The sequence below is a fragment of the Plectropomus leopardus genome, chromosome 5 (genome assembly GCF_008729295.1).
Source record: "Plectropomus leopardus isolate mb chromosome 5, YSFRI_Pleo_2.0, whole genome shotgun sequence".
In the NCBI taxonomy this organism is placed as follows: Eukaryota; Metazoa; Chordata; class Actinopteri; order Perciformes; family Serranidae; genus Plectropomus; species Plectropomus leopardus.
The window spans coordinates 3,432,023-3,446,314 of NC_056467.1; the positions used below are offsets into that span (position 1 = coordinate 3,432,023).

General features: G+C 38.9%; 1 protein-coding gene across 1 annotated transcript in view; it reads left to right on the forward strand.

Moving 5' to 3' along the window:
* Nucleotides 1–13,735, forward strand: part of smtnl (smoothelin, like) — a 38,365-nt gene extending 24,630 nt beyond the window's left edge. The window contains exons 3-10 of the mRNA XM_042486451.1: nt 4,088–4,169; nt 5,535–5,789; nt 6,453–6,509; nt 6,837–6,894; nt 6,973–7,119; nt 7,215–7,338; nt 10,141–10,292; nt 12,962–13,735. Of these exons, the coding sequence (XP_042342385.1) occupies nt 4,088–4,169; nt 5,535–5,789; nt 6,453–6,509; nt 6,837–6,894; nt 6,973–7,119; nt 7,215–7,338; nt 10,141–10,292; nt 12,962–13,088 (1,002 nt within the window). The 3' untranslated portion in view covers nt 13,089–13,735. The remainder of the gene's footprint in view (nt 1–4,087; nt 4,170–5,534; nt 5,790–6,452; nt 6,510–6,836; nt 6,895–6,972; nt 7,120–7,214; nt 7,339–10,140; nt 10,293–12,961) is intronic.
* Nucleotides 13,736–14,292: the final 557 nt, after the last annotated feature.

A 14,292-nucleotide genomic window follows, 5' to 3' on the forward strand; every position in this document is an offset into this window, starting at 1 on the left:
TTTCCTCAAGTGAGCACAGCATGCTATCTCACAGCGAGAGCAGCATATTGTTCTTTATGTGTGTGTGCATGTGTGTGAGACAAGAGGGGCATGCAGGAGTGGTTTTAGGTTTCTGCCTTTCCAGAAACTTTATCTTTTCATCTGCAAAAAAAGTTTTATTTTCTTCAATTCTTAATGGGTTGATTCGTGAAATTACAAATGCTATTTATGCTGATGATACCCTGCCGTACAAAGCAGAGAGTTTGATTTTAATTGTTGACGTTTTCAGATATCCGTCTATGACATTTTGTGCCACCAACCAAAAACAATGGAAGTATGAGGGGATTTTAGCTGTGGTGCTCATGGCATTGGAAAATAACATTTAATGTCTCTTTTATAAACAGTGTCTTGCTGTTACTACCCTACAGAGCTCAGCAGGTCCAATGCAAACTGTTGGCAGTGAGGTCTGTGGATAGGTAACACGTTTTTATGGAAAGAAGTGTTATTGTTTCTGTTTTTCAATGTTATTTTACAATGTTGTGAGCACCATGAATAAAAAAAATATGTATCGTCTTTGAAATGTGCTGGAAGTAGAAATCTCAGAGACATAATAAAAACAGTTAAAACCAAAACTATCTGTTAGGGATGCTCAATATTGGATTTTTTTGCCAATATGCCAATGTATTACTGATTTTAGTGATCATCATTTCTCTTCGTCACATTATGAATACTCTTATTTTGATGACTCACCTGCCAATGGGGGCATAAAATGCAGTGCTTTTCAGTTTATGTAATATTTATTCAATGTGCAAAATAAGAAAAATCCTTCAACTTAGGGTTGATGTTTTATAAATGTTCACTTTGTCAATTTAAAAAAGAAAATCTGCTTATGATATCGGCAGGGATCAGCATGTTTGCAGATTCCAATAATTCATTTTAAAGCCAATATCTGTTTGTGCTGCTTTGTGAAGCCTTTAACAAGTATTTAAACCTTTGAACTCAGAGCAAATTTGTGCAGTTTCTCTCAAAAACATGGGAAGCAGCACCTTCAAATCTGAGGTCATGGTTCTCAGCGGGAAAAGGGTTGAGTGCCCCCTCCAGATTGGGGATGAGATCCTGCTACAAGTGGAGGAGTTTAAGTATCTCTGGGTCTTGTTCACGAGTGAGGGAAGGATGGAGCAAGAGATCGACAGGCGGATCGGTGCAGCGTCTGCAGTAACGCGGACTCTGCACCGATCTGTCGGGGTGAAGAGGGAGCTGAGTCGAAAGGCAAAGCTCTCGATTTACTCTTCGTTCCTACCCTCACCTCTGGTCATGAGGTTTGTGTAGTGACTGAAAGAACAAGATTGCGGGTACAAGCAGCCGAAATGAGTTTCCTCCGTAGGGTGGCTGGGCTCTCCCTTAGAGATAGGGTGAGAGGCTCAGTCATCCGGGAGGAGCTCAGTAGAGCCGCTGCTCCTCCGCATTGAGAAGAGCCAGATGAGGTGGCTCGGGCATCTAATTAGGACGCTTCCCTGGTGAGGTGTTCAGGGCACGTCCCACCGGTAGGAGGCCCAGGACACGCTGGAGAGACTATGTCTCCCAGCTAGCGTAGGAACGCCTCAGGATCCCCTGGAAAGAGCTGGACGAAGTGGCCGGGGAGAGGGAAGTCTGGGCTCCCCTGCTTAGGCTGCTGCCCCCGCGACCCGATCCCGGATAATAGATAGATAGATAGATATACTTTATTGATCTCAAAACTGAGAAATTGGTAAAAGTGGTAGACAATGTATGGATGGATGGATGGAACATGGGAAAAAGGCATTAAGCAATTTGGTAATAAATGTTTACCATATTAGCAGATTTAGATAATTAAAAAATAAAATAAATTTTACAAAAAACTTTTGGAAAATGTCAAGGAAAAACAGATAAAAGCTACCAAGGGTGTAACTGATGGTGACAGACTTTCATGTTTTTATAGCTGGCCCTGACATTGCTGCGGTCCAGCCAAAAAGACTCAAGGACTTGTTGCTACAATGCAAGACACCCTTAAATAGCACTTTTCCTCACTTATAAGCAATTACAGATAAGAGTGAGTGGTTTAGGTTGTTTTTCTGTTTGGTCACATCGTCCATCCGGCACTGCAGTGGTTTCTGACAGCAGGGACACGCTGACCAGATGCTGCGGCTCGGCTTCCAAACACACTGACGTTATCTAAACACAGAACTGACGCATCAGATGCACCAGCGGTGAAATAATGTTCTCCGTCAAAACACAGAAATCAGCCTTGTCTATTTAATTCCACTGTGACAGCCAAGTTTGAAACACAACCAGCTGCTCAGAGTTAGGGTGCGTTACGTCTCCCGAAAGCCTCTTTCAGGGTCTGTCAGACCAACACAGACACAATGTGACATGTGGTTTGATGCTGACCTTGAGAAAACGTGCACAGCTATCAGCGCTGCACTGTTGACCCGAGAAGTGTTGTTCTTTGCCAAAAAGGGTCCGACTATCAACACTGAGCTCCGTCTATCTGTCTGACAGGACCACATGGAAAGTGACAGCTTGACCCACAACCTATGTGGGTCAGCAGCAGCACCATGCGGTTAAGAGTTTGAGATAGAAGTATCTGCTCGTGATGGTGATTAGCCGTTTCCATGTGGGTGATTGTGTTTGGAGAGAGGATCAAGACACCGCCGCTCTGATCACAGAGACAGGAAGTAGACGGGGTCACATAGACAGTGAAATGTGAACTCCAGAAACTGATGATGTTTGACAGTAAAACAATCATTTTAGCAGTCGGGCTGCCAGATCACTGCAGATTTTGGCAGCTCTCCCATCACTGAGCTTGTCAGCGACAGTGGCGCCTGACTTAAAAACAAAGACTTCTCAAGTGTTATCGCAGGAGGGGAGGCAGACACACAACAGAACACAACGAGCAGCTCATTTATCTACACGCCACCGACTTTGAAGTGCGTCGAGTCGTGTTGCGCCTCACCGGTGTTGGTTTGTTTTGTTTTGTCTGAAGTTGTGTCAAAAAGGCCCACATGTTGGAGAAAGAGTCCAAAACCTGAAAATGGTGAAATGGTCCAACAATGACTTAATGAGCAACGGACATCTGGATTTCTTTTTTTGTTCAAACCACAAGAACACGATGCCCCGACTCTTTGTCTGTGATCCAAACACAACATATTATTATTTTATGAATGGCTCCAGTTAAAACGCACACAAGATTACAGGGGCAGCAAGTACAATCAGTCAGTCAATACACTGGATCAAAACCACGGTGATTAATTCACCAAGTGCTTAACCCTTTAACACCTGCATCGACATCAGCTTTCTTGTGCTTTTACTATCATTTAAATCTTTGAAACCTGAGAAAATTGGTTTTATTTCTTTCCAGAACAGAAAAGATAATGAGCAACCTGGTAAGAAATGCCCAGCAAATTACAAAAAAAAACCAAAACAGTAAGAGGTGACAAGAAATTACCTGAAAATTAGTTGAGGCAGATTATTAGATATTATTATATTAGATATCAAAAATTAAGGGAAAATGTCCAGAAAACTTTATTCATAATTCTTATAAGTATATATTTAAAATTGTGTTTCAGAAAAAAACTTTCTTTTAGCACTTTTTATGGTAATTGTTTTGTTTGTTTTTTATTTTTTGTGAGATATTATCATGTAAGATATTTAAAAGACTGAGGGAAAGATGTCCAGAAAACTTTATTTATAACTCTTATAATTATTTAAAATAGTGTTCCAGAAAATCAAAATCAAAATTTTTTTTAATCACTTTTTAGGGTAATTTTTGTCCATTTTTAATTTTCTTTTTTTGTGTGTGTGTGCTTATCTTCAAATAATTTTCTATCTTTTCACTAAATTCTTGCTAATTTTGGGGCAATCTCTTGTTGAGTTGGGTGTCGCCTTCGTCTTCATGTTCTTGAGAGAAATTAACCAAATTTGCTCAGGTTTCAAAGGGTCACAATACCGGCTTTTAAAACAAATTTTTCCATTTTTTGCTTTGGAAGTAAAAAGTCCGCTGACAGCCCAATGAAGGTCAAATATGACTTCATGCTCCTTTAAAAGCAATAAATGCTGTAATTGTGTTGCTCACTGTGATTCTGTGTTTCAGAGTATTGAGCGAGAGGAGCCAATAGAGGTGGACCCGGCCCCGACACATGCCGGACTGGAGAATGGACACGCTGTTCACACAGGTAACCGCGTCACCGCTGTTTTACGACCCGAGTCAAAAGCGCCTCCACAGGTTTTACACATGAAGGTCAGTGAAAAAAAAAACAGTGGTCTAATGTCTTCTGTGGCTCTGAAGGTTGAAAACAACCCCGCTGACATCATTAGGGATTAGGATTAGGTTTGGCTCAGAGGATACAAATCTTTAACTGAAGGTACGCTGTAAAAACCCACGCTGTGGTTAGTTTGGAGACACAATTATCAAGTAAAAACATTTAATATATATAAGTAACCATTTATTTTGATTGACTTAATAGAAGTCATATTAAATATTCTTTATCAAATCTTATATATAATATATGATATATAATCTTAAAATAATTTCATGATTTATTGAAATAATTAAATTCAAATTTAGATCAGTCTGCCGCTCTTTTCTTTTCCTTCACCCAGCCATTTTTCATCTGCACATTTAACACTTATTCATTCCCACGACATAATTTCTACATGTAAAACCTAATGATAAAATTGACTTAAAAAAAAGAAAAGAAAATTGTTTATTGTTTATAATTGTTTGTCTTAAATTTAAAAAAATTAATGGATATACTTAACATAAGCTGAAGTTATTTAATTGTGTCACAATTTTAAATAACTAAATAACTAAATGTTGATTTAAATCAATAAAATTCTGCAAATTGTTGCCACAATTTTTGTTTTTTTTTAAAGTGGGTATTAGTTTTTATAGTGATTTTTATGAGGAAGAGATGGTGTCGCAAAAAGATGAGTCGCATTATGAGTAATGTCAGATCCAGTGTTTTAGGAGCTTGACTCATACCAAGGACTACGTTTATGCTTTTCTAATGCCTTTACCTCATGATGATGAAAACTGAAGTCATTCATCAAGTTTTTCTGGTTTACATCCAGTTGGGATTGAGTGGTTTAAAGGTTGTGGTTATACTGGGTAGCTCCCAGTATCCAGTGTGACTCTTTGGATTTGAATAATTGGCTGTTAAGTCAGACTTGAGTTACTTAAAGCTGCATGTATTGATTTTTGGCCACTTGGGTCAGAACAAGCTTAATGTACATGATGGACATATTACCACCTCCAAAAGTTGATATAACAGGATGCTTATTGATACATCCAGCAGATAAGGAGCAACATTAGTGTTCATTTTGAATTTATTGCCCACCTGATGAATGTAAGTCACAAATATTCATTCCCCTTTTAGCTCTGCTTTGGTCTCCCCCAACTCCTGAGGGAAATATACATTTCGGAAAATTACGTAGTAGCCCTTTTTTCATGACCCATAATCATTTGAGCCACTGTTAGTATAAAAATATTGATGGGTTTAGTTGTAATGTGATCATTTTACATCTTTTTATCCCACCAGAACATTCAGAGTTGGTACACGGAAAGATCTCTCCACCCAACGACTTCCCACATGAGCACACGGCCCCTGTTGCGATGCGGATGCCCCATCTTCCCATCACCGCCACAACCAAGACGGCAGAAATTAAGGGCCCCGACTCTCCCAGCAGCCCTGTTGGTTCTCGCTCCTCTCCAGTCTCTGAGGCGTCACCTACCGGCCAATCAGCTGCTAGCATCAACCAGAGCCAACCAATAGAGGAGTCTCCAATTCAACCGGGTGATTTTTTAATAAAATATTTAACTGTTAAATTCATTGTATATGGAGGAATTAATATGAATAGACTTTATATCAAGATGGACAACATGACAGGTGCCCTGAGGTGCAGCTTTTCAGCCTGGATCGCCCCCTGGTGTCTGACTGCAGTATAGGTCATAAAGCCCGCCCCTTCATGTTAGTGAATGGTCATATGTCAAATTAAAAACTCAAAGTACACGCCAAACACATTTTTCCCAAACATGGTTTCTGTCACTGAAGGTCGCTCTCATCACCCTGATGTTTGTTCAAGTGATTGTTTTATGATAAGTTCAATTTTAATGAGTTATTAAGTTATACAAAAAGGAGATTTTCCAACATGATTAACAGCTCTGACAGCCAATCCATGCGCTCACATTCAGTAAGTGCATTCAGGAAGTGAAAGACACAAGCTTCCTACGAGAAAATACTGTTTATCTTTACTTTCAGCTAATACATTTTTGAACCCTAATTTCTCCATTGTCCAATTCCAGACTTGCAATCACATAATTTTCACATAACTCATTATCCAGATCGACTTTGTCAGATTTTTCATGTGCTAAAAAGTAAATCTCCTGTGTTTTTCTCCTACATGACTGCAGCACAATATACGAATCATACTTACTCCTTATTCTTTGTTGTTGTTAGTATCTTCTACGTGGACCCCTACACCTGTCAGAGCTCTGGGATCCCCCCGCCTTCAGGGTAAGCATTCAGACACACATGTATATGCTGTTTTTGCTGGAGATGGACAGCCTGAATAACTAAATTTTGCACTTTATTTCTTAAATGTTGCACTTTATTTCTTGCTTTGTGCGTCAGGCGTTTTCTCTTATTATTATTATGACTTTTTACTATTTCATTTAAACTTGGTCTTTTAACTTATATTGTCTCAATTATATTGTTTTATCGTCTTAATTTTTAACTGTTTTCCAATGTGGTTTCTACTGCAAATGGCAAATAAATTGACTCTGACTCTGTTTGACACATACAGTATCATAGATATGATTTAGTAACCTTTGTCTTTTGCAGAGAAAGCAAATTCAGCCCCAGCTAAGTCTGTGACCTACTCAGGACTGATGCATGACAGGTGAGCACGATGAACATCTTTTAGGATAAGTACAATGTATTTTTCCCAGCCTGACCCTCCTGTGCTCCCGTCCTGCAGAGACGGTGATGTAAGCAGTGACAGATCCTTCGGGCATGTAGGAGAGAGGAGGCGGGAGCTGGTCAGGTCGCAGACTCTTCCGCGTAACATCGGCGCTCAGGCTCGTCGATCCATCTTTGAAAGACTGGACTCTGAAGCCAGTAACAGGTAAATGCTGCATTCAGGCCACGTGGGAATTGTGGGAGATATGAGTTTCCCAAACGTTTAAACTGTATCCTTTCGCTGCTTTTTCTTATGTACAGTCGCCCCAAACCAGTGGACTCAAAACCCAAACTGAAGCGGTCTCAGAGTTTTGGGGTGTCCAGCGCCAGCAGCATCAAACAGATCCTTCTTGAGTGGTGCCGCTCCAAGACCATAGGCTACCAGGTAAAAACACACTTCAGGACCAGCGATGTTATCCATGCTCAGCCTATTCAGAGCACATTTTCTACAATTTGGTCCTTACATTAAGGTATAAGTTGCTTCTGGGATCCACACAAGTAAGGGCTTCAAGTACTATACTTGTTTTAGCTCATTTGCTACACATTTGCACAAACATTAAATTACTGCTAACCATATCCAAAAGCAGATCATGGTTGATTATCTCTTTCCTGCCTCCCAAATGGTCACTGACATCAGTTCATTTCACTGTAGCATGAAAATCAACTGGCAACGACTTGTTTGAAATAAGTAATCCAGTGTGTCTGGTTATATTATTGTCAAAATGATGTAGTTGTTGCACAGTACTGTTGTGGAAACTGACAATGTGTTTGTGTCCTGTGGGGAAGTTTGAACTCCTGATCTTTAAAGCCGGCAGACGATCGGCAGCAGCACTTTTAATTCAAGAAGCCTAATAGACTCACGTTGTCTTTTCCGGGATGTTTTCCAGCTGGTAGTCTTTTGGGTTTGGCTCTTTGGCAATGCATGCTGTGAATGTAACGCTATTCTTCGACCTTGAGTTTCAGATAGCAGGAACTTCCTATCAGCACATTATAACAGCTGACTTTTGATATCCAGCCATGCTTTTGAACATTTGACAAAAAAAGTTGGCCAGAGGTTTAAAGATAATATATAGTGATGGATTACCTATGTTGACTGAAAGTTGGCAAGTTCATTTTAAGTTTATAGAAATGATTGTGTAGGTACTGATTTAGGCTATGGCTACTATTTGCCTTCTGTCTGAAGGTTGATATCAATGGCACGTATGTTAAAGGGACAGTTTGAAGTTAAATCAACAGCAATGTCTCTTTGCAGAAATTATGACCCGGTCACTCAAGATAGTCAGTAGACCATGTTGTGAGCATGTTCATGTAGGAACCATTTTCTTTCTAGCTTAGCATAAAGAATGGAAAACAGCTGATGTGATGTGAACAGCTACATGTGGCCTACTAAATATTTTAAATATTTCTCTGTCTGTACAGGTTAAAATATATATATATACATGTAAATGACTGAGCTTTAAGGTACTGTAGGTAAGTTTTTTTTAAAACTTTGGGGACATTCAGCATACTGTTAGCCCTGCTTTATGTCCTAAAGCTAAGCTAAGATAAGTTGAGCTAAGCTAAGTAAGTTAATTAGCTCTCCCTTGTTTTTATATTACTCTGTCTGTATATGTTAAAGAGAATATATACATGTGAATGAATGAGCTTTAAAGGTGCTGGTAGGTAAATATTTTAACTTCAGGGACAGTCAGAGTAGCTGTTAGCCCTGCTTCAGGTCGTTAAACTAAGCTAAGCTAAGCTAAGCTAAGCTAATTAGCTCTCCCTATTATTCTTATATATTTCTGTCTGTACAGGTTAAAGAAAATTTAAGCATGTAAATTACTGAGCTTTAACCGTATTAGTAGGTAATTTTTTTAAAACTTTGGGGACAGTCAGGGTAGTTGTTAGCCTTGCTTTGGGTCCTTAAACTAAACTAAGCTAAGCTAAGCTAAGCTTTTTAGCGCTCCCTGTTGTTTTTATATTTCTGTCTGTACAGGTTAAATAATACATATACATGTAAATTACTGAGCTTTAATGTGTTGGTAGGTACATTTTTTTAACTTCGGTGACATTGAGCACACCTGTTCGCCCTGCTTAGGTCATAAAGCTAAGCTAAGCTAAGCTAAGCTAATTAGCTCTCCCTTTTGTTCTTATATTTTTCTGTCTGTACAGGTTAAAGAAAATATATGCAAGTAAATTACTGAGCTTTAACAGTATGAGTAGGTGAATTTTTTAACTTTGGGGACAGTCAGAGTAGCTGTTAGCCCTGCTTCGGGTCCTTAAGCTAAACTAAGCTAAGCTAACTAGCTCTCCCTGTTGGCTCCAGGTCATCATTCTGGACAGACAAAATATGCATGTTTCCCATAATGTTGACCTATTCCTTTCACGGCTACAGAATATATTATTATATATTTCATACAGTTGAAGTGGAAAAACCTTCAGAAAGATTTAAGATGGCCAGCGTTGTCGACATGTTTACACAGTTTGTCAAAAATGGGTTCAACATGCTCCGGCAAAAGTAAGCTGTTTTAAATGAGCCTGTCTGTTTTTCATATAACTCTAACCTGTCAGCACACAGTGCAGCGCTAATGTGCTAATTATCTACATTTCAACCATAGAGGTGTATGAAGTAAGGGTCCCACTGAATGTAGGGGTTCGTGTGTGTGTGTGTGTGTGTGTGTGTGTGTTTTGGGGGTTAATGCAGTTTGAGAACACCGACACATTGCTGCTCTCTGGTGTCCTTTTCCTCGCAGCAGCTTGTGCCAGCTGCTCCATGTGGCTTCGGTTATAGTGAAGCTCGGCAAAGCCGAGACTGTTATTAACTGGGAGCAAACACACACTCACACACACACGAGAGAGAAAGAGATGCTCATCCGATGACTTGACATGTTGCATTTCATTCAAAGCAAACTCCAGACCAATAAAGGGCAGCTTTGAAATGACATGATGTCAAAAGCACGTAAGAGAAAGCAGAGGAGGGTGCAGGAGCGAGGAGGGAAATGTCTGTTTTATCCATCATAATTATGGGCTAGACAGTAAATGGGGAGATGGTTTTATGAGGATGCATCAAGCTGCCAGTCAGTTTTACAAGCCATTTTCTTTTACCTCCTTCTGTCCTTCAGCTCTTTCATTCACGCACACAAAGATCTGAGATGAAACAGTAAGTCGCTCACTGCCACATCACCAAATCCGCTCTGTTTCTCCGCAGAACATCGACATCCAGAACTTCTCGTCCAGCTGGAGCGACGGGATGGCTTTCTGCGCTTTGGTCCACTCCTTCTTTCCCACTGAGTTTGACTACAACTCTCTGTCGCCCGCCAACCGCAAACACAACTTTGAACTGGCCTTTGGGACTGCAGAGTGAGTGAAAGCAGCATCAGAATATAAAGAAAAAGCAGCTTTTTAAAGTGTTTCTGATATGATGGATATTATGCACTTAGCATAAAGAGTGAAAACAGGAAAAAACAACTGACTTAACTTCACCCCAAGTTAAAAACATACATATAGACACATATCAACATAGACGTAGATTTCAGGGCGCGGAGGACACACCTCGCCCAATAACAACGTGAAAGTTGCAGAGGACTTTTGTTCTGAAGAATTTCAGACAGACATTTCCACCTTAACCCTTTGAAACCGAAGCAAATTTGCTTGATTCCTCTCAAAAACATTGAAAAAGGGCAATGAGCAACTTGAGAGGAAATAACTCAAGAAATTACTAAAAAGTACAATAAAATTACCTGAATATTGACAAAAAAAATAAATAAATGGGAAAGTTAAAAAAAAAAAAAAAAAAGAAATTACGTGGGAAAAAAAGCTTAAAAATATAATTTTTCTGTAAAATCATTTAAAATATATAGCTATGATAATTAGAAATATAGTTTTCTGTAAAATTTTCCATTATTTTCTTTTCAAAATTCTTTTCTAAATATACTAATGTCGTGCAATTTGTGGGACACTTCTTTAAAAGTTGCTCTTTGCATTTTTCCTTTTATGTTCGTAGAAGAAATCAAACCAATTTGCCAATAATAGACAGACATTTCCACCTTAAATTGATTCATAAAAGGCACACGTTGGTGCATAAAAATTCACCAGAATGCAGGGGTTTAACCCTTTGAAATCTGGACCAACATCACTTTTCTTGTGCTGCATTTGGTCACCTTTCACAAGTATTTAATACTTGTACTGAACGAATAAGTGTGAATTCTTTCAGAAACACGGGGATAAAAGGTAATGAGCAACTTGGCGAGAAATGCCCAACAAGTTACAAGAAATTAATAGATCTAGAAAATAACTTTTTTAAAAAGCAAGGGAAAAAGGGCCAGAGAACCATATTTATAATCTTCATAATTGTTGTACAGAATTTTTAAGCATTTTTTTTATCAGGTCATTTCCTTGTTTTGTGTTTATGGTACTCTCCCTTTTTGTTTTTTTTTTTTGTTAATTTTCAAATAATTTTCTCTTTTTTTTTTTGTTTTACTAATTTCTTGCAAATTCTTGGCTAATTTCCGCTTAAGTTTCCCATTGCCTTCTTCCCATGTTTTTTTTTTTTTTTTTGAATAAATGTTAAATGCTCAAAATTTCCTCCGGGAAATACTGTATAATATTGATTCACACTGATTTATCAAACAGTTACAACAATGTTTATACCAGTCCAACCCTTGTGAACATTTTTCCAAAACTGTTGAACTATTCCTTTAAAGCCACAGAAACTGAGCTGCAGCTGAACTCGTTGGTCTCATTATGCAACAGCAGAAACACTTATTTGTTAGCTGAGAGTTAGTTGTGGTTTCAGATTTTTGCTGAATGGGCCTAAAAGTATTTATTGGCCTTAACTGCAATAACAATGCAATACTTAACTCTATTGTGGCTGAATGTCTCTTAATGTGTGTTTTTGCTGTCGTTTCATAGCCAGAACACACACATTTCATGTGGTGGTATTTTTGCATGCTTGGTGAAAGGTGCGCTGACTCCATGTTTCACCACACAGATACTGTAGATTTAGATATTATACTTTCCTAGAGGTCAAAAAACTTAACGTCAGGGCTTAAAGATACTCGATTGAAGAATGTTGTTTCGTAGCTGATAACGCGGCTGCAGAATTAAGCTGATTTGAGTGAAAAACAGTATTTACTTAGTCACAGAATCAATCCTTCATATATAGTTGCAGCTTTACATTTGAGCTCTTAAAGAGATCACAGAGCAGAGACTTATAGGACGACATGAGTTATCTCATGCATAGTGACGTTCTTTAACGCCTCAAAACATGTTTGTTGGAAAGGAAAAGTCGGTGTTTTCGTCGGGATTATCCGAGACACAAAGTTAGATGCAGAGTATGTCAATTTAAAGGTTATATTGATATTTTGAAATCTTTTTGTGATACTCTCAAACAGTCCCGAGTTCAGCTTCTCAGTAATGAGGATTTCCTGCTTTCGTTTGCTCTGTTTCACTGTAAACTGAATATTTTTACATTTAATGTCCACTGATTTAAATATGTCGTCTTGCAGCTTTAGGAAAATTATTTTTCCACAATTTCAGGGCATTTTATAGACCAATCAGTGGAGGAACTTTAAACGGATCCAGGCGTCATATCGACCTCCTTTAGCTACACTTTGCATTAAAATGTCAATTACATCCAGATGTTATTTACACCTGATTTAACCTGATTTTATTTTCACCTGGTTTTACAGTATGTGTCTCCAGTGTCCAAATTTACCCATTTTCCACAAAATTATCATCAGTTCTCAAAATTCACACCCGCAGTAAACAGTAGTAGCAAGATCGCAGATTGCATTACTTACCTGCAAACTTTTGCTCTGTTATAAATTACATACATACAAGTATTAGAGATATAACAAAAAAAAAGCATAAAGCAACTACTAATGAACCGGAACCGGAAGTTAAAGGGCTAACGGGCGTCTGCGTTTTAGGACTCATTACGCCACCACTCTATGTCACATCCTGTTTTGGTTGAGTTAAAATAAATTTCTGCAGCATTGACACTCGTGTTTCTCTGTCTGCGTCTGCAGACTGAAGGCGGGCTGCGACCGGCTGATCGAGGTGGACGACATGATGATCATGGGTCGTAAACCGGACCCCATGTGTGTCTTCACCTACGTCCAGTCCCTCTACAACCACCTGCGCAAGTTTGAGTGACGCTGCAAAGCGGAGGATCTCATTTTCTGCACGGCTCTTCCCTTTAGACGTTTTTTCAACCTCTCCTTCGTTCTCTGCACACAACTTTGAGCCGAGAAGAGACCCTGAGCCGGCTTTGAAAAGACTTCCCTGCCCCCCGGTGGTGGAGCGGTGAACGTCCCTCCACGTGCTGCAGGAAAAGTGTTCACAGCTCACAGATACACAGAGTGGATGTTGACCTTTGGGGATAAAACTGTGTTTGTGTGTGTGTCCTGTTAAATGCAACGAAGAGATGGACTTACACACAGACATCAGGGTGGATTTGTCAAAGGGTTTGTGTGTGTGTGTGTGTGTGTGTGTGTGTGTGTGCGTGTAGTTAAGATAAGACAGCATGAAAGTGTTGTTGTTTTATGTAAATCTTCACATTGCATATTTGAAAGTGAGCGTCCACATTAACCTTTATTATTGTTGTGTTTAATTTTGCACCAAAGGGGAGGATGTGTGTTTCACAACAGTCACTGAATCACTAAACTGTCGGCCACTGTGGGCAGAATAACTGACAGAGTAAAATGTTTGTAAAATGGAGCTGATTACTGAATATTTACATCCACGTATGCTGTGATATCGTTTCATTGATATGGAAAATCAATAAATTGTACTGTTTGACACCTAAGTGTTTATGCTCATTTATTTCTGCATTGTTAACAGGAAGGTAAAATCCCAAAACACTGAAATGTTTTAAGGAACAAATATTTCAGCTGTGGAGAAAAATAACTTAAAAGCAAATTTAACAGACTGAAGTCTGACAGTTTGCTCTCAGTTCAGCTATGTTTGTTTGTGATTGTACTTACAAGGAAAAAAACAATCAGATTAGGTGATAAACATTGCTTTTCCCGTGCTGCGTTCAAACATTTTCACAAGTATTAAAACCTTCAAAATCTAATCAAATTGGTTTGCTTTCTTTTGAAAACATTGGGGTGGGGACTGTTGCTGAAAAAAAATATTTATAATGATCATAATTATATATTNAGTCTGACAGTTTGCTCTCAGTTCAGCTATGTTTGTTTGTGATTGTACTTACAAGGAAAAAAACAATCAGATTAGGTGATAAACATTGCTTTTCCCGTGCTGCGTTCAAACATTTTCACAAGTATTAAAACCTTCAAAATCTAATCAAATTGGTTTGCTTTCTTTTGAAAACATTGGGGTGGGGACTGTTGCTGAA